Below are 18,509 nucleotides of genomic sequence, written 5' to 3'. Positions count from 1 at the left end.
GTCTTAAAGTTGCATATTCCATGTTTCTACTGTATGATATAGTTCTGGGTCTGAGAAGAAATCCTTCTGGGAGGGTTGAGGTAGTAAGGGAGTGGTAGCAATACAGGTGGAATGGCAAACAATGCAGAGGTTTATCAAATAAAGAAACTCTAAATGTGTTTTCACACAGTTCTAAATTAAACTTACATCCTATGATTCAGAAACATTATGGGATTAAAGGCTTTTGTAGGTCACCCCGAAATCTACAAACCCCTTAACATTGTTTCTACAAAAAATAATGTATAAATTAAATTGTTAAAATTTATATAATTAACATATAAATGGAATAAATATAATTTATATATAAACAAACTTAAAAATCCATTTATAACTTGAGAATTCTCTATATATTTAACAGCTATCATAAAGTTACCTATCTTCCCCACAAGAAGCCAGTGTCAATTAGAGAGCTCAGAATAATAAGGTTCTCAAAGTAGGAATCAGGATCACAAAAGTGGAAAACAGTAGTTTTTAATTCAACAGGACAGGATAACAATGAAAAATACTACTCTGGCAAGGAAAACCAAGACTACTGTCAAAAGGGAGAATGCAACCTATCTGTAGAGATAAATAAATGTCTTAGAGTAGGCATATTTTGGTCATTGGATAAAGGGAATTCACACTATATAAGAGTGGTAAACAAGATAAGCCATATTCTACATCTGCTCCATGAACCTGACTTGCTTTTTTTTATAGTTCATTCGCTTCTAAATTCTCATCTGTGACTTTTTTGTCACCATAAATAGAGTTGCCTAAGTGTGAGAGTTTTGAAGGTTGGACTGAATGTAGGGGGCAGTTGATAAGGAAGATTACTTTAATGAGGCCATAGCCTTAAGACACAGGACCAATCCCTCAAATTGTAGCCAAAATGGACCCTGGAAGATATGTAAGACTCTAATAGATACAACATATTCAAGTAGTTTTTTTCTCTTTATTTTGGCAATTTATTCCTATAAAATATTTCTAGAAAATTGCTTCTTTTTACTACAGGGTAAAGATCTTACTCTGTTAAATGTATGCATGGACACATACACACACCTCTGTAACATACACATGCACAAATACAATCAAACTTCAATATTTCATATTATTAACTGCAGAACCTATATATTTTTTTCTCATTTCCCATACATTCACTACGGAGCAAGAAGGGAATGCGGAAAAGGAATTAAAATTCATTCTCGCATCTTCTGTAGTAGTTTAGGAACAATTATAGCTACAGTGACCCATATGATCTGGTTCATTGTCTTTGTGCCATTTTCACCTCTTTCGGACAAAACATAAAATTGATCTCTAAGATGCCACCATACTAAGTAAATGACTTTCTACCTGTAATCTAGTCCCGTTCAGTAGTGTAAATTTCACTGAAGAAACTGAAGTATGTTTAGCCTCTATATGTTTTATATCATAGCATCATTTGCCTTGCTAATAATGGCAAATATTACCACCTCTTTCATGTCATCTTAAAGAAATTTCAACAATTGGCACACTCCTTTAAAAAATAAAAAAGACTGAAAATGATTTATTGGTTAAGCTGGAATTTTCCATCGTCACTCCCTGTGACATACTGTCTCCCAGATTTCCTAAGTAGGAACAATATTATCATCAACTTTCTTTTTCACCATGAATAATATTCGTCTCACTTTTGCATTTTCTCTGCAGAGAACCACAGAGACAACTGAAATAAAACATACCAAAAGGAGCTACATTTTCACCACAGTTTAAGTAAGAAGAAAAAAGAGTAATATATATGTTTGCTTGGGGCAAAGAAGTGGCTTTTTGCTTCTTGTCCTATGATTACCTTCTGAGGGAGGTAATAGTAATCTTCTTACACTGATTCTTGCCATTACAATAACTTGTAGGTAGGAGGGGAGTCAATAGAAAGAATAAGAAATTAAATTAAAAATAATAAGTTATAAGAAAAGATAGAGAAGTGGGAAAGCATTGAGAAGGCCATGATAAATAAAATTAATTCCCATAGAATTTTTAAGTAATAAAATGAAGCAGTCAAGGAGGAATATTAAAACAAACAGTCCTGGAAGAAAATTAACATCCAAGAAATAATAAGGCTTAGCTAGAGTTGTATCAATTTGATGGCATTGACTTGACCAGGAAGTACAAAAGAAAATGTCAAAGTCCCTATTAGTTGTTTGACTTCAATATGCAAGTTTACTTGTGAAAAAGTTCTTGAGAAATAAGAAACACTAAACAATATTTGCAAATGCTTTTGAATAGAAATCCATGTGTGAATAATTTTAACATGCATTTTCCTACTTTCCTATTCTATTGAAATAAGATTTAAAAACCAATACAATGTTTAAATAAATTTTCATTCGTATATGTAACATAAGGGACTGTATTTGTCTTACTGTTTATCACTTGTGGATAATAATTTAGGAATTAAAGGTGATCCAACAGCTCTTTCTTCCGTGCCACTACAATATTATTTACTAAAGTTAGAAGTTATAGCATTGCAAGTAAAGACAAAAATGTGACAGAATCAACAATCCTCTAATTTGAAGACTTTTTTACTTCTTACCATGTCTTTTCCACCTATGACCTCTTATTGACATGCTGGTTACTGCATTTCTTGATATTCGAGAGGAAGTTGGTGTGATTTCAACTTGAATACACCTTGTACCCTCCTTACTAGATTTCATGGCACCATGAGGCAGTGAAGCCTTTATGGCATTAGCAACCTAAGGAAAAAAAAAATATGGTTTAAGATTGGCATTAACAGATATGTTACAGCCTTACAGAACACAAAGTGCCAAATTTTAACAAGTTTTTAAGAAGAATTCTTTCTCCAAGGTATTTCCTAAGATGATATATAAATCTTCTAGAATAAAGAGTAAGAGCTCAGAAACTAGAGTTAAAAATAATACGTAAATGGGGTGCGTGGGTGGCTCAGTCAGTTAAGCTCTGCCTTAGGCTCAGGACATGATCTCAGGATCCTGGGATCAAGCCCCATATTGGGCTCCCTGCTCAGTGGGAAGCCTGCTTCTCCCTCTCCTCCCCATTTGTGCTCTCTCTCACTGTCTCTGTCTGTTAAATAAATAAATAAAATATTTTAAAAATAATAATAATATGTAAATGATGAAATTTAAAATTCCAAAACATCGAAATTATATTTCCACATGCCTAATGCTAATTAATAAATGCAGCTCTAGTATGTTAAGGAGAACATTCTTTTAAGTTTAAAAGACTATTACTGGTATCTAAGCAGTTAGCTTAATGAAATTCTCAAATTATATATACCTTTTCAAGCATAAAATTTTCCTAATATAACAGAAGCATGAATCACTGAGTTTAATGACATTAATGCATTATGAATGGCTACTTCTCAATTTATAGTTCTAAATTGAGAAATTTTAAATTATCAAATTTACATAAACAAATGAGGCACCTACCAGCAATGGCTCTGGATATAATTCTAGCTGAGCTCTGTATATAATATCATCCAATGCTTTTTGAGCTAGATCCCATTCTCCATTATAACTGTAAAATTAAATAAAGTATAATTATTTTTAATTAATTCTATAAATTTGAACAAAATATGAGAACTGTTTACTGAATAAACTTAGCATTCTACCCTCCTTAAAACATATGATTAGCACACTGCTTAGCATTCTACCCTCCTAAGAAACATATTTTTATGTCTTTGAATTTCTTTCAATTGTATCTGAAAGCCTATTAATAGCAAAGAAAATTTTATAGATATATATTTCTTCTCTAATGAACATGTCTATTTATAGACCAGGTATCAAAAGTGAGGCAATCTCAAAGCATTTTACACTTTCAAAGCAAGTTAGAGCATAATAAGTTATATACCTTAGAATAATGTTCAGAACACTTTATGGTCAAATTATTCTGTAACTCCTACAGTTTTTAATGAGAATCTACAACTACTGTGGCTTAGAGTATCTTAAGTAGCTACTTCTTTGCATTCTGATGGTCATTTAGAAGTGTACATGATGTATCTTGCAAATGTCAGAGAGATATTGGGGGATAAAGTGTGTATGTATATTAATTTTCAAAGATATGGCCAAACTCTAAAATGAATTATATCGAGAGTGCAAGTGAGGACTAGAAAATGGAAAGAGCATTGCTCCCACCCTAAAAATAAAATAAAGTCAGATAATCTATAAAATCATAGCTTTCCATGAATTCAGCAAGGAGGTAAAAATCAGGGCATCCAAGTAGCCTGAAACCTAAGGACAGAGAGATGCCTCTAAGAAGAGACAGACCACAATGCACGAATAAGACTTCAGCTAAATTTTTAAACAAACTGCTAAAAGCCCAGTATGGGCCAGCACGAGTGTATAGAATCTCTAGAAATAGATACAAGAGGAGTTCACGCCCACTTATAAGTTCTTTTTCACAAACCACCTCTAGGCCCTCATAAGAAAAACTGGGGGCAAGGCAAGGGACCAGAAAAAGCTGCTCTTGGTAGTGTGGCCCTGAAGGAGAGAGTAAGCCACCTGAGCAAGAAAAGCCTGAAGACCCAGCCAGACCTTTTTCTCACGTGAAACAAAAGTTTTAAAGCCTTTGGGGAAAGAGCAACCAACAAACCCTTTCACCCCAAGGGAAGGGGTGAAGACTGACTATGGCTGTGAAAGAAAGAAAAAAAAAAAAAAAACTCTATCTGTGGGAAAGGATCAGGAAACTGTCCTCAGTTGAGACCACTAGAGATCTCTTACCGCTGGAGGAGGGAAGGACCACTGAAGAGCTACCCCCTCCCGCCAACCACAGGTGCAGGGACTTAGGTCCTGCTTACGACTGAGACGACTGAGACTGGACCAGGACAACAGAGAACGCGTCTCCCTCCAAATGTCCACCCAGGCCAGGACACATTCAGAAACAAGCAACTGCACTCTGTTGCTGAAGGAGGGACAAGAACATGGAGAAAGACTGTTTCTTTGGTGCAGACACACAGGGAAAGCTAAAAGCTGAGGATGGAGTAAGAATACTGAGAAAAACCCTCCAGGAATCCAGCTCACACCCTAACTGCCAGGTACCACAAGAAGAATCTGAGGTAGGTGGTACCATGAAGGTAAACAAGCAACAATAAAATCCAACCTCAGCTCACTCTTGCCTATAATAATGCTGCCAAAAGCCTATAAGAAAAGAGACATGTCATTTCTGGGCATAAATGATATTTACCTCAGTCACTACTGTTCTATCCATGAAAAAAAATGATAATCAAATATTACAAGGCACACAAAAAGCAAGAAAACAACCTCCTGGCAAGAGACAAAGAACAATAGAAACAAATTCATTAATGATTCAGATTTTACAGTAGGCAGGGAAATTGAAATAACTATAATTAATATATTAAAGGCTCTAGTGGAAAAGATGGAAAACATGTAGGAACAGATGGTGATTTCAGCAGAGAGATGGGAACCATAAGAAAGAGTCAAATAAAAAGACTAGAAATAAAGCACAGTAACAGAAATGAAGGAAGAATCCTTCCAATGGCTCATTAATAGACTCAACATCATCAAGAAAAGAATTAATGAATATGAAGATAGGTCAAGAGAAATTACTAAATCTGAAACACAAAGCAATAAAGACAGAAAATAAAACAGATCAGAGCATCCAAGAGCTGTGGAACAATATTAATGGTCTAACACAAGGGTCAATAAACTTTTTCTTTAAGGGCTAGATAATAAATATTTTAGGCTTGTGGGCCATACAATCCCTATTGCAACTATTCATCTCTGTCACTGTAGCACAAAATCAGCCATGGCAATATGTAAACAAACAGATGTAAATGTCTTTTAATAAAGCTTTTAAGGAAACAGGCAGCAAGCCATATTTAGTTCAAAGGATCATAAATTCGACCTTCAGTTAAGATGCTTATAATCTACTATAAAAAATTAATATATCAAATGAATATAATGCAAAGTGTAAGATGTGTAGTAGAAGATAGGGTTCAAAGAAAAACACTACTAAGTATTAAGTAAGACTGAGCACTAATATTAGAAATTAATAATAAGTTAATAATAAACTATCGGTGATCAAGGAAGTTCTCTAAGATGTTTTTTAAGAGTTAAAATTTCTGGAAATGGAAAAGATCTTCATTGGGAAAAAAAGCTTTTCGAAAATTATAGGAAAAAAAAAAGAGTAACAAAGAATCTGTGAGTATGTAAGGGTGTTGCTAATTTTCATTCTGAACTTGAGTTAAAGAGAGATGGAATGTTTGAGTTGGTTACAAATTCTCCAGAACATTAACAAATATGTTTTTGTTTTTGTCTTTTTGTTTTTGTTTTTTTTTCTTTTTTTAAAGAAATAGTTTTTTTTAAGAAATATGTTTTAAGTAATAAAACTATTAAGATCTTGATTCATATTCGGGTGCCTGGGTGGCTCAGTCAAGCATCTTGACTTCAGCTCAGGTCATGATCTCAGGTTCCTGGGATCCAGCCCTGGTCAGGTTACTCACTCATCAGGCAATCTGTTTATTCCTCTCCCTCTGCCCCTCCCCCTGCTTTTGCTCTCTCTTGTACCTCTCTCAAATGAATAAAATCTTAAAAAAAAAAAGACCACCTGGTGGCTCAGCAGTTGAGTTCTGCCTTCTGCTCAGAGCATGATCCTGGAGTCCCAGGATCAAGTCCCACATCAGGCTCCCTGCATGGAGCCTGCTTCTCCCTCTGCCTATGTCTCTGCCTCTCTCTGTGTGTCTCTCATGAATAAATAAATGAAATCTTAAAAAAAAATCTTGATTCAAAAGATATGCTGATTGTTTATCCAATGAGATTATAATGTAATAACAATAAAACAACAGACTGATTTTTCAGAGATCAAAGATTTATTTCTCATATTAAATAAACTTACAAGGCAAAATAAATCCCTGTTAACATTTGCACCATGAATCCTGAAGAAACTGGTATCCTGCTACTTATACCTTTGTATTTTCTTACATGTTGTCGGGGATAGCCACAAACACAGATTCTAGAAAAAAACAAAATAAATATATTGGTAAAATTTAGGTAATTTATTTTTTACATGTATAAGCCAACAATGTACTAGATATGCTCCCATAACAAACCTAACAGCTATGAAACAAATAATCTTCCCAAACAGAACATTTGTCTATAACATTTTCTTGAGTAAGAGAAACCAGGGGAAAAAATGTATAAAGCTAGAGGTATAGTATTATATAGTAAGTAAACCAGATTCTCAGAGTTGGTTCACTAATCTCATACAGTTCAATAACTAATAATTTTTAGTTACCATAAAACCTGAAATACATGAAAGTTGGTATTTTTATCATAAATAGATCTATGGTATGATCTTCTATTGCTAACAAAGTTCTTGACACATATTGCAACCTCCAAGAGAACACTCTAAAAGTAGATTCAAGCCCCATATACCTTAATACATTTCAGACAGATTGAAATTTTTAATGTTGAAAAACCATAAGAGAAGTAAAACATAAGCAAATCATTATATATCCTTTGCAAGTTTAAACATGACAGCAAAGGTAGAGTCCTAAAGAAAGACCGAATTTTTACTTTTTTTTTTAAAAAAAGAAACTACCATGAACACAACTGAAATTTAAAGCATTTATTATAGTGAAGAATATTTAAGAAGTTATTAACATTAAGGTGTATTTACTATAGTGAATAGGAAGCTACCTAAAAGTCCAATACAGAGGATGAATTATATAAATAATTCAGGGAATACGATGAAATAATTAAACTTGATGTTTTGAAAACCTATTTAAATTGCAGGGGGGAGAAAAACTGTAAGAATAATACATGAAACCCACTCCCATTCTGTAATAAACAAATAGGTGAATGTTGTTTGTCACTACAAAAAGATCATATAAAATCAGAGTGAGCTCTGAGTTCTGAGACTATAGACTTATTTTCCTCCTTATATATATATTTTCTAAATTTTCTATTATCAACATGCACTACTTTTAAAATACTAAGTTTCTAATTTTAATAAAACTGGAAAAAAGCTGTTTTTTCATAATATGTTGTGGGTAATATAATAAGCCTTCACCTAATATAGTACAGTCAATAGACTGAATCTAAGCTTTCATTTAAACATACCCGAGTATACTACAGACCATTTCAAAATGGTCCCTTGAGAATATTGTCAATTCAAAGTAACTTTATTTTTTTTTTTAATTCAAAGTAACTTTAAAGTAAACATAAAAATTCACTTGATGTTGAAAGGATCTTAGAATTCTTTTTAGAAACAAGAGTAGAAAGGAGCAGGGATATTTATGGACTGAATATTTGTGTTCCCTCCCAAGTTCATTTCCTGAAGCCCTAATACCCCAATATGATGGTATTTGGTTGTAGAACACTAAATGAGGTCACAAGGATGGGAGCCTCCATGATGGGTTTAGTGCCCTTTTAAAAAAAGAGTACGAGAGACTAGAACTCATTCTCTGTCATGTGAAGGACACAGTGAGGAAGGCAGTTTCCTGTAAGCCAGGAAGAAGGCCTTCACCAGGAACTGAATCTGCTGGTTACTTGACCTTAGATTGCTCAGCCATAAGTGTAAGAAATGAACATCTACTGTTTAAGCCACCTAGCCTATGGTATTTTGTTAAAGGAACCAGAGTCCACTAAAATAAAAACTGAAAAAAAATTAACTGTACATGAAATAAAATCAACTTGAATTTAGATTTTATAAAAACATATTCAAAATAGACTAGAAACTCCTCTTATTATCTAAAAAAGTAAATGCAGAAAATTTTATTTTCTCACACCTTACATACCCTTATGATAGGGATGGTAGTAAATAACTAAGAACCAATATATAAAAGATTGGATTTTTTCAATTAATTCATTTATTCATTCAGTAAATATTTTTAAAGATTTATTTTGTGTCAGACACTAGGAATATAGATGAAAGATGTAGTTCCGTCAGGGATGCACAATTTAATCATGGAGACTGTGTAGTAAACAAATATCTGTAATGAATAAGTTACAGAGGTAGCAAAAGGAGACAGTGGTAAACTCTAGTGGAAGAAGCAGAGGGTCAGAGAAGGCTTCCCAGAATGAGCCTTGAAGAAAAAGTGGCATTTTCCTGGTGAAAATATAGGAATAGGCGAAAACAGAGTAGGATAAAAGAGCATGACACCAAGGAGACTGGGACAATAATAGTAGGAGGGAATGCTCAGACACTAGAAAATAACAGAGAAGCTAACTAGGGTTCAGTATCTTATAACTTGCAAGGTTTTATCATGCAGGCAATGGAAAGCAACTAAAGGTTTTTTGTTTTGTTATTTTAACAAGGGAGTGACATGATCAGACTGGTCTTTTCAAAATATCACTCAGGCTATGTTGGAACAGTGCACTGAAACTGGAGTGGAGTGTCAAAATACCCCGCGAGTGTGATGAAGGTGACCTGAACCAAAGAAATAATTGTGGGAAGAAGGAGAAAGGGTGGGATTGGAGTCCCACCTAGGAAGTATAATTATAGCTTAAGACTGAAAAAACAAGAGGAGTGTATAATTATTCCCACATTTAGTTTGGATAGCTGGCTGGATGGTAGTGGGATTAAATGAACTTGGACGAATAAGAATACTGTTTTGGAAGATGCTAAGTTTCAGATATGTTGATTTGTAGGTATATGGTATAGATGTCACTTTTGTCTACCATGACCTCTCCCCCTGCCACTAATGTCTTATTTTATTTTTAAAAAATATTTTATTTATTTATTCGTGAGAGAGAGAGAGAGACAGAGACACAGGCAGAGGGAGAAGCAGGCTCCATACAGGGAGCCCGATGTGGGACTCGATCCCAGGACTCCAGGATCATGCTCTGGGCCTAAGGCAGGTGCTAAACCGCTGAGCCACCCTAATGTCTTATTTTAATAGCACCTCTACTCCTCTTACCTTTAGGAACTAGTCTTTCCCTATATCGTCAAGTATAATTATGTGATTGTGGTATAAATAAAATAACAAAATCACCTGCGACAAGGTCAGTACCCTAACATCTATTTTTCCCTTCTTCCCTTTAATAACATAGATAAGGTACCCTCTCCTCCATGCTCCTCAACTAATTTTAACTAGAACAGTGGCCACCCACAAGAGACCACATTTCCTGGCCCTCCTCGCATCTAAGTGTGACCATGTAATTAGTTCTGGACAACAGTGTGCTGGCTGAAATGGTGCGACTTCTAGGTTGCACCCTTAAAGAGCAGTTGCATGCCTTCCACTCTCTCTTTCTCCCTTCTTGCAGGATGGAAGGCAGATGTAAAAACAGTGATCCATCACCATTCCGACAAGAGTAACATCCTACGGAATGGCGGAATCTCAAGAAAGAAGGAGACTGAACACCTTAGAAACATCTGCCAACTTGGACTTTTATGGGAAAGAAAAATAAATATCATTTAAGTTACCCTTATTTATCTTTAACAGCCAAACCAATATTTAAACTGATAAGTACTCTTCTAATAACACTAACAAACATGACCTCAGAGGGGTTTGTAGAAGCCTCAGGCTGGCAACGCCAGTCTTTTGTTGCCTGGTTTTTCACAGTAAAAACAGGAAAGGAGTGCTTTCTTCTGAGTTCATTAAAGGTAGACAATAATGTAAGCTTTTAGCTCCTTGTGGTCACCATTTTTATCACATGAAGGAAGCCTACCTACAGAAAGAAAAAAAAACAATGCCAACAGAAGAAGATGAGATGAGAGAGATGAGAGAGTATATCCAGATAACAACTGAGCTTCTAAATCTACTTGATCTTTTTTTTTTAAAGATTTTATTTATTTATTCATGAGAGACACAGAGAGAGAGGCAGAGACACAGGCAGAGGGAGAAGCAGGCTCCATGCAGGAAGCCCGACGTGGGACCCGATCCTGAAATCCAGGGATCATGCCCTGAGCCAAAGGCAGATGCTCAACTGATGAGCCACCCAGGCGTCCCTAAATCTACTTGATCTTGAGGCCAGTTCCATCCCTACTCTTCCCAGGTACAAAGAGCCAAAAATTTTTCTCTCTGGTATAATCTAGTTTTATATAGATTATCAGTTAGTTGCAGCAGAAAGAGTTCTAACTTTTACAAGGTATCTGTAGGACATCTTGATAGAGATGGCTACTGGATTGGATATACGGGTTTCGAAATAAGGAAATAAGTATAAGATTCAGGAGGCACAATATGAACAAAAAAATGTTATTGCAGTTAATACACAATTTTTTTTAAAGAACAACTTTGCCCTAGGTCTAGAATGGTCAATCAACTTTTAAATTTACTTTAGGTAAGAACTAGAGAAACATTTCTCTCAAATATTAACACACTTGCAAGATTAACAAAAGAAACAAGATTCCAGGTTCTCTCATTTCCTCTACTAGCTGCCCATGAGGAAATCTGTTAGAGATTATACTAAAACATTTATTCAGAAATGCAAAGGATTAGTCTTAGTCCATTCAGACAGCTGTAACAAAATATAAAAAATGCGGTGGCCCTCTCTTCAGAGTTACAGACTTTTCATTATATCCTCAATGGCAGAAGGAACAAGGGAACTTTGTACCATCTCTTGGCTATGAGAACACCTCCTAATACCATCACATTAGGCATTAATATTTTAACATATGAATTTTGGGAAGATACAAACTTTTAGACCATAGCAGTTAATTTTTTATAACTACAAAAACTACACATTTGTGGCAACTGACTGCAGGAATTTTGCATTTATCAATGTAAGACTTTTAAAAAGCAAAAACCAAATTATTTCCTTTAATCTTAGTTGTATTTAATGGATCATAAATCTGAAGGGGGAAGAGATCATCTATTTTTCATTCATTTAACAAACAGTTCCTAGGTTTCTACCATATGCCAGGCACTTTTCTAAACTCTGAGAACACCATAAAGAACAAGACATCAAAGGTTCCTGACTTCGTGAAGTTCCAGCAGTTGATAGACTATATACCCAATGAAGAAACCAGGTAATTATAGTGTTATAAGAAGTGCTAAAAGAAAATAAATTGAGGTAAGAAGGTGCTACTTTAGAAAGATGGCATGGAAGGTCTCTCCAAGGAAGTGACATTTGAGCTGAGACACAAAATAATCCAGTCCTATCCAGCTGCATCATTAATAGTACCTCTTAACCCTCCTTTCTCCATTCCTTTTAATCAAGAATTCTCTGATTTACTCTTTAGTTCTCTGATCTATTTAAGGATATTCTTTTCTCGGGATCCCTGGGTGGCGCAGCGGTTTGGCGCCTGCCTTTGGCCCAGGGCGCGATCCTGGAGACCCAGGATCGAATCCCACGTCGGGCTCCTGGTGCATGGAGCCTGCTTCTCCCTCTGCCAGTGTCTCTGCACCTCTCTCTCTCTCTCTCTCTCTGTGACTATCATAAATAAATAAAAATTAAAAAAAAAAAAGGATATTCTTTTCTCAGAGATCCTTTATTCAATTTAAATAAAATGCAGAACAAAATAAAAATATCAATGCCCTATGAATGCCTGACTCCTCTGTTTCAAAAGAGTATCCTAAAATTGTTTTCTTTTACAAATTCAAAACATAGGGACTCAACCCTACACAAAAGCACCTGAGTGATATAACTCCTATTTCTGTATTAAATTTACTCTTCAGTCACATATAGATGTTTCCCAAATTCATAGACCACATTAAAATAAAAATCCTTTTGGAAGGCATATTTTGTAAATACATTTCTTTTTTTTTTAAGATTTTATTTATTCATTCATGAGAGACACACAGAGAGAGAGAGAGAGAGAGAGAGGCAGAGACATAGGCAGAGGGAGAAGCAGGCCCCATGCAGGGAGCCCAATGCGGGACTCGATCCCGGGACCCCAGGATCACACCCCAGCCGAAGGCAGGCGCTAAACCTCTGAGCCACCTGGGGATCCCCAGTAAATATATTTCTGGTAGGAAGTTCTAAGTATCAATTTTTAGTGAGGAAAACTGTTGCCATGACACTGTTGAAAGACACTGTCTCATTCCAGCCTGAAAGTAAACTTTTGAGATTGTTGTCAAAATATTTTGAGTTATAAACCACAAAATAATCGGAAGGCACAATTCCAGTGAGGCTAACTGGAGGGAGTATTTATTCATGAATATGCCAGAATCTAAACTAGAAAAGAAAATAGATTAACTACTAACAGATCATCAGACCGGGTAGTAAAAATTAGCTGAATAAAGGGAAAAACATTTTTCTAATTTTTAATTTGAGAAATATTTATAACTTGGTCCAGTTCTACTTCCTCTCCAGCTGGGTAACAGATATAGATATGAAATAAAACAAAACAATTTTAAATCCTCTTCCTTTTCTGCTCTGCTTTTTAAGTAGTGGGGAAAGGGAAATAAGAAGTTCAGGTGAAGAGAAAACAGGGAAGTAGGGAAAAAAAAGAAAACAGAAGAACTGTTGCACAGTATTGGACACTATTCTGTTCCCATGCTTCTGCTTTTTGGAATGAGGAGCTTAATAAAGTCTGAATCTCCTATCACTTTCCTCAAGAGAATATCACACACAAAATTGTGCTCAAGTTGGAAGAGAAAAGATTGTTTTAATTGGGTTGTAAAGGATGGAGAATATTTAAATAGGTTAAAAAAAGTTTATAAATAAAATAAGAAGTGAAAAGTCAACTATAGGTTCTTTCAAGAAGGAATGATCTAGTATAAGATATGCTCTAGAACTGTTGATAGTAGTAGCAAACAGGCAAGAAAAAAGAGATGCTAAGCATCCATAGTGAACATGTATGCTCATAATTACTGTATAATATATAATAGCTGTCATTTACTAAATGATGATAAGGTGGCATTACTGTGTTAAGTGTGTATGTATATAAATATAAAAATATATATTGATATATATTATGTGGGCATATTATATACACACACACACACATACACACACATATATATAGCTTTATCAGGAGAATTAATCCACAGAGTGGTTTAATTGCTCAAAGGTATTCTTAATAGAAGAAATCTGTTTATATGGTCAGGAAGGCTGATTTAGTAGTGAGGAGACAGGCAGGGTTTTACTGTAGATATATAAGAACAAATACACTGATCAAGAATTCATAGGAGTATACATCCTAGTCAGTCAACTAGGTGACTCACAGGTAAAGAAAATCAGGAGACTCCCTTTGACAGTGGGAAAGAATTTAACTTACTAGCTTAGTATAGTTTCATCTTTAAAATTTATATTCTACATCAAAAGGCAAGATAAGCCATTTGTTAAACAGCCTTGTGTTACAAAAGAAGTCAACAGTAAAAAAAGAAAATTATTTCCCACAGTTTAGAGGACTTCAGTATATACCAACAAAGCTTACTTGCAGTATTGGTGGTTACATTTCTTTTAGGAGGGCCATATATAATGTTTAGTATTAGGGAAAACAAAAATTTATTGACTGAAACTCATTCAGTCTAGTTCTTTTGACTCTTCTCAGGTCTCTTCTTTGAGTGTCTGTACATGCCATACAGCAGGAAAACAGGCTATCGAGCTGGCCATAAGCCTGAATCAGGAAAGCAAAGCTTACAGCAACCAAACAGATTTTTGCTGAGTAGAATGGATTTGTATGTATGGTGAAGGGTAGGAAGTGTCTAAGATTGTTTTAATTACTTCCACAATTCATTATAATCCGAAAGTTAAAGAAAGAATGGGATACATTGTCACTGAATCTAGCTCAAATATTCCATGACATATTTCTGGATATATATATATATCCTTCCTCCTAGATGACCCACTCAATCATTTTGGCATAGTCATCAACAACTAAACTGAGCAGCAAATTCAAACAATTGCCATGTGGCCAAAAAGCTGGATTAGCCATAAAACAGTGTGATGACTTTATTCTGTAGGAAAATCTAAACTAGGACTAAGATCATCAGGAAGCTCTTGTTCTTTAAATATCATAACCATTTATAACTTATTGTCATCACAGTTCTGTAATCAATTTTCTTTCAATAGATATGGAGGAGGCTTTGCTTGATTAGATACAAGTGTTTTCTAATTCTTTTCTATTAGTCTTAAAATTGTACAAAATATCTTAATTAGAATATTTGATAAATGATTAAGAAAATCAGGAATTAAGAGAAATAACTAGATTTTAAGATACTGAGAACACAGTAATAGGGAATCAAAAAAAAGCAAACTAAAAAAAAGATATGAATGACAAATTTGAGAGTTCCTCTTCTATCACCTTCTGTAGCTTAAGAGTTAGCATTACTTAAATAGCTCATGTCTTTTGAATTAGTTAGATCTCTTTCCTCCCTCATTTTCTTAAAACTGATGAACATTGGGACACCTGGGTGGCTCAGTGGTTGAGCAATCCCTGAGTCCCGGGATCGAGTCCTAGATCGGGCTCCCCATAGGGAGCCTGCTTCTCCCTCTGCCTATGTCTCTGCCTCTCTCTCTGTCTCTCTCGTGAATAAATAAATAAAATCTAAAAAAACAAAAAAAACAAAAAAACAGAAAAACAACTGGTGAACATCTATACAAAATTTCTTTTTTTCAATTTTTCTTTGGCATAGAATTAATCTAATGTCTCTACTAAAATCTTCTTTGGCCAAAACCCTATAAGATAGTTTTTAATCTGTATTTCTCTTTGTTTTTAAAACCAGGTAATACTTGTGTTTTTGAAGGCTTATCCAGTTCTCTCATTAGTTAAAACTGGCATGTTAACAATTTTCTACCAAGAATGTAAAAGTAATTGTATTAGAGAGCAGTTCATAGGAGTTACACAGGACAGAAACCAGTGACACATGTTCTTTCCTAACTTTTGTATCAGTAGTTTCAAGAAAATATCAATAGTTGTTCTTATTTAGAAGGTTATATTAGGACATCTATCTATATTAGAACATTAGAACTTCAAATGTATTAGAACATTATTCCTGGGTCCTACCACGTAAGACACTACTTTAGAGCAGAACCTGGGCTTTGTAGTACATTTTAAATTCTACAGGTAAAAGTTGCTGCATCAAGTTACCCCTTAAATAAATGTTTCTGAAGGACTTGACTGGTCTTCACATTCATTTTAGTCCATTAACAACGTTTTCCCTAGACCACAGTGAAATACAAAACAAGAAAAGCTAAACATCCCATTTTTAACATATAAATTGTTGTCCCTCTCTTCTACTCCCCGCCACCAACCTCTTTTGGTGTTAAAATGGTCTCCCTTTTGTTAAATAATGTTCATGATAGATATTTATAACATAATGACTTGACAAATAAAAGGGTGGCAATGTTATGTAGATACCCCACCCAGTCTAATTTTTTTTTGAAATTTTATAGATCCGTGAAATTCAAAACTCTGGACACCTCTGCCTTTAAAGGATTTAAAATGAGAAACATGTTAGAAAGACTCAGCAAATAGGAATATCAGCAAATTGGTGCCTTCCAAGGTCTAGGAAATATAACTAAATTCCAATTCAGGAGTCATCTGAAAGATTCCCCACTTCTCTCTCTAACAAGTCTTCTGCCTTGTTACTTCCCTTCTCCCTCTAGTCCTGCATGGTTTTCTATCCTATTAGGTATCAATTTCTGCTTTTCTGTTTGTTTTGATTTGATTTCTAAGTATTGCTCTAGACACCCTCCCTCTTACCAACTTTCCAAAGTTGCATCTTCTAGGGGTGCCTGGATGGCTCAGTGGTTGAGCATCTGTCTTCGCCTCAGATTGTGATCCAAGGATCCTGGGATCAAGTCCTGCATCAGGTCCCTGTGGGGAAGCCTGCTTCTCCCTCTGCCTATGTCTCTGCCTCTTTCTCTGTGTCTCTCATGAATAAATAAATAAAATCTTTTAAAAAAACAAAATTGCATCTTCTAAATAAGTTCCCCAAAACTAAATTAGTCTAAAAACCCCTTAATTCCATTTTTCCCTTATTTACTTGAGTTACCAAAGGCATTTTCTGTCTTCTGTTTTGTTTTCTTTTTTAAAAAGTAATATGTTCACCATAGAAAATTTAAAGAATGATAAAAAATCATACAGGAGAAAATGAAATAAACCACAATTCCACTAATTAGATATAAGTATTATTAATATTCTGGTCATACTCAGTCAATGCTGGAATCATACCATATATACTATCATTAAATACCCATTTAAAATACAATTTTTAAACATTTGCATAGTATACTTAGGAACTATCATAATTTATTTAAGCAACCTCTTGGCCCAATTTTTCTTTTCTTTTTTTTTTAGCAAACAGAGCCTAAAAACCAGTATCTCTTACTTGTTCTTGGTACCAGATTAGAGCACAATAAAAATAAATAAAAACAAAGTAACAAAACAAAAACCAAACACATGCCAAAAATCAAAAGGTCCTAACAGTTCCATCCTTTTAATTATACGGCATGATTCTTTTCTGATTAAATATTCAACTAATCTCCCTCCTCCTGTGTCTCTGCTTCTCTCTCTCTCATGCATAAATAAATAAATCTTTAAAAAAGAAAGGATCCCTGGGTGGCTCAGCGGTTTAGCGCCTTGCCTTTGGCCCGGGGCACGATCCTGGAGTCCCTGGATCAAGTCCCGCGTTGGGATCCCGGCATGGAGCCTGCTTCTCCCTCCTCCTGTGTCTCTGCTTCTCTCTCTCTCTCATGAATAAATAAATAAATCTTTAAAAAAATAAAAAAAAAATAAATATTCCACTAAAATGTTATTCACCTTTACCCTCTTCATTATGTTTTTTGGAGCTGTCATTTACTGGGAGCTTTCTGTATGTTGGCTAGGCTGAGATTTATATTAACTTCTTGAATGTTTTAAACAAAGGATTAAACAAAACAAAAATAACTTAGGTATGTAACAAACTAGCAATCCTAGATTCATATATTTCAATATTAAAAAAATTTGAATTTTTATTTACCTTGAACAAATTTGACACAATGATTGAAGAGAAACACTGGGCATGTAGGTTAAGGCAGCATTGTAACACAACAAAAGGAATGTTAACACTTCAAACCTGAAGACAAATGAAAACAATATTTACAAGCCTTTAGAATTCTAAGAAGTCAACCATAATTAGGCAGACATTATGGAAAGATACTATGTTATAGAATAGACCCATACAATATAACCATATCAATAACAATACAAAACTAAAAAGAAAAAAAAGACTTCTCAAGTCAGTCATCTGAAACTTATTTTAAAAATGTATTTTAAAAATACATCTGAATCGAAGTATAAAGAAGCAAGACAATGTGTTTTTCTCTTGTATTAAATGACCAAATATTTGTTAAATTGTCACATAGAGTTTATTAAACATTACTTATAAATCTATTAAAACAATTTTCTTAAATATCAGTGTAGTGGGATAGTAAGTTATATCTCCATGGTATACCTATTCTGTGCTGTCAGCATCTCCCTTTGGGGGTGAGGTCCACTGTACACAACTTTTGACAAACCATGCTGGGATAGTGCACTCTCAGTCAGAGCCATGGACCCAATGCTGGAAGGCTAAAGACATTTGAATAAAGAAAAAAAAAGCCATTCTGTTGAAAATATGTTAATATATACACCACTAAGAATGATCTCCATGAACATCA

At 34.7% G+C, this 18,509-nt stretch overlaps 1 protein-coding gene across 7 annotated transcripts in view; it reads right to left on the bottom strand.

Moving 5' to 3' along the window:
• HYCC1 (hyccin PI4KA lipid kinase complex subunit 1) overlaps nt 1–18,509 on the bottom strand; it is a 124,838-nt gene that overhangs the window by 43,293 nt on the left and 63,036 nt on the right. For all 7 annotated transcript variants that reach the window (XR_012010858.1, XR_012010862.1, XR_012010861.1 and 4 more), the window contains exons 6-10: nt 18,305–18,420; nt 17,831–17,926; nt 6,874–6,990; nt 3,450–3,537; nt 2,579–2,738 (exon numbers count right to left, since the gene is read on the bottom strand). Coding sequence is in view for 3 of the 7 variants with exons in the window: in XM_072783802.1 (XP_072639903.1) it covers nt 2,579–2,738; nt 3,450–3,537; nt 6,874–6,990; nt 17,831–17,926; nt 18,305–18,420 (577 nt within the window). In the remaining 4 variants the exon portion in view is untranslated. The remainder of the gene's footprint in view (nt 1–2,578; nt 2,739–3,449; nt 3,538–6,873; nt 6,991–17,830; nt 17,927–18,304; nt 18,421–18,509) is intronic.

The sequence above is a fragment of the Canis lupus genome, chromosome 18 (assembly GCF_048164855.1).
Source record: "Canis lupus baileyi chromosome 18, mCanLup2.hap1, whole genome shotgun sequence".
Classification (NCBI taxonomy): Eukaryota; Metazoa; Chordata; class Mammalia; order Carnivora; family Canidae; genus Canis; species Canis lupus.
The sequence above is the reverse complement of the archived record's forward strand: the minus strand, read 5'-3'. Positions and strand labels throughout refer to the sequence as shown.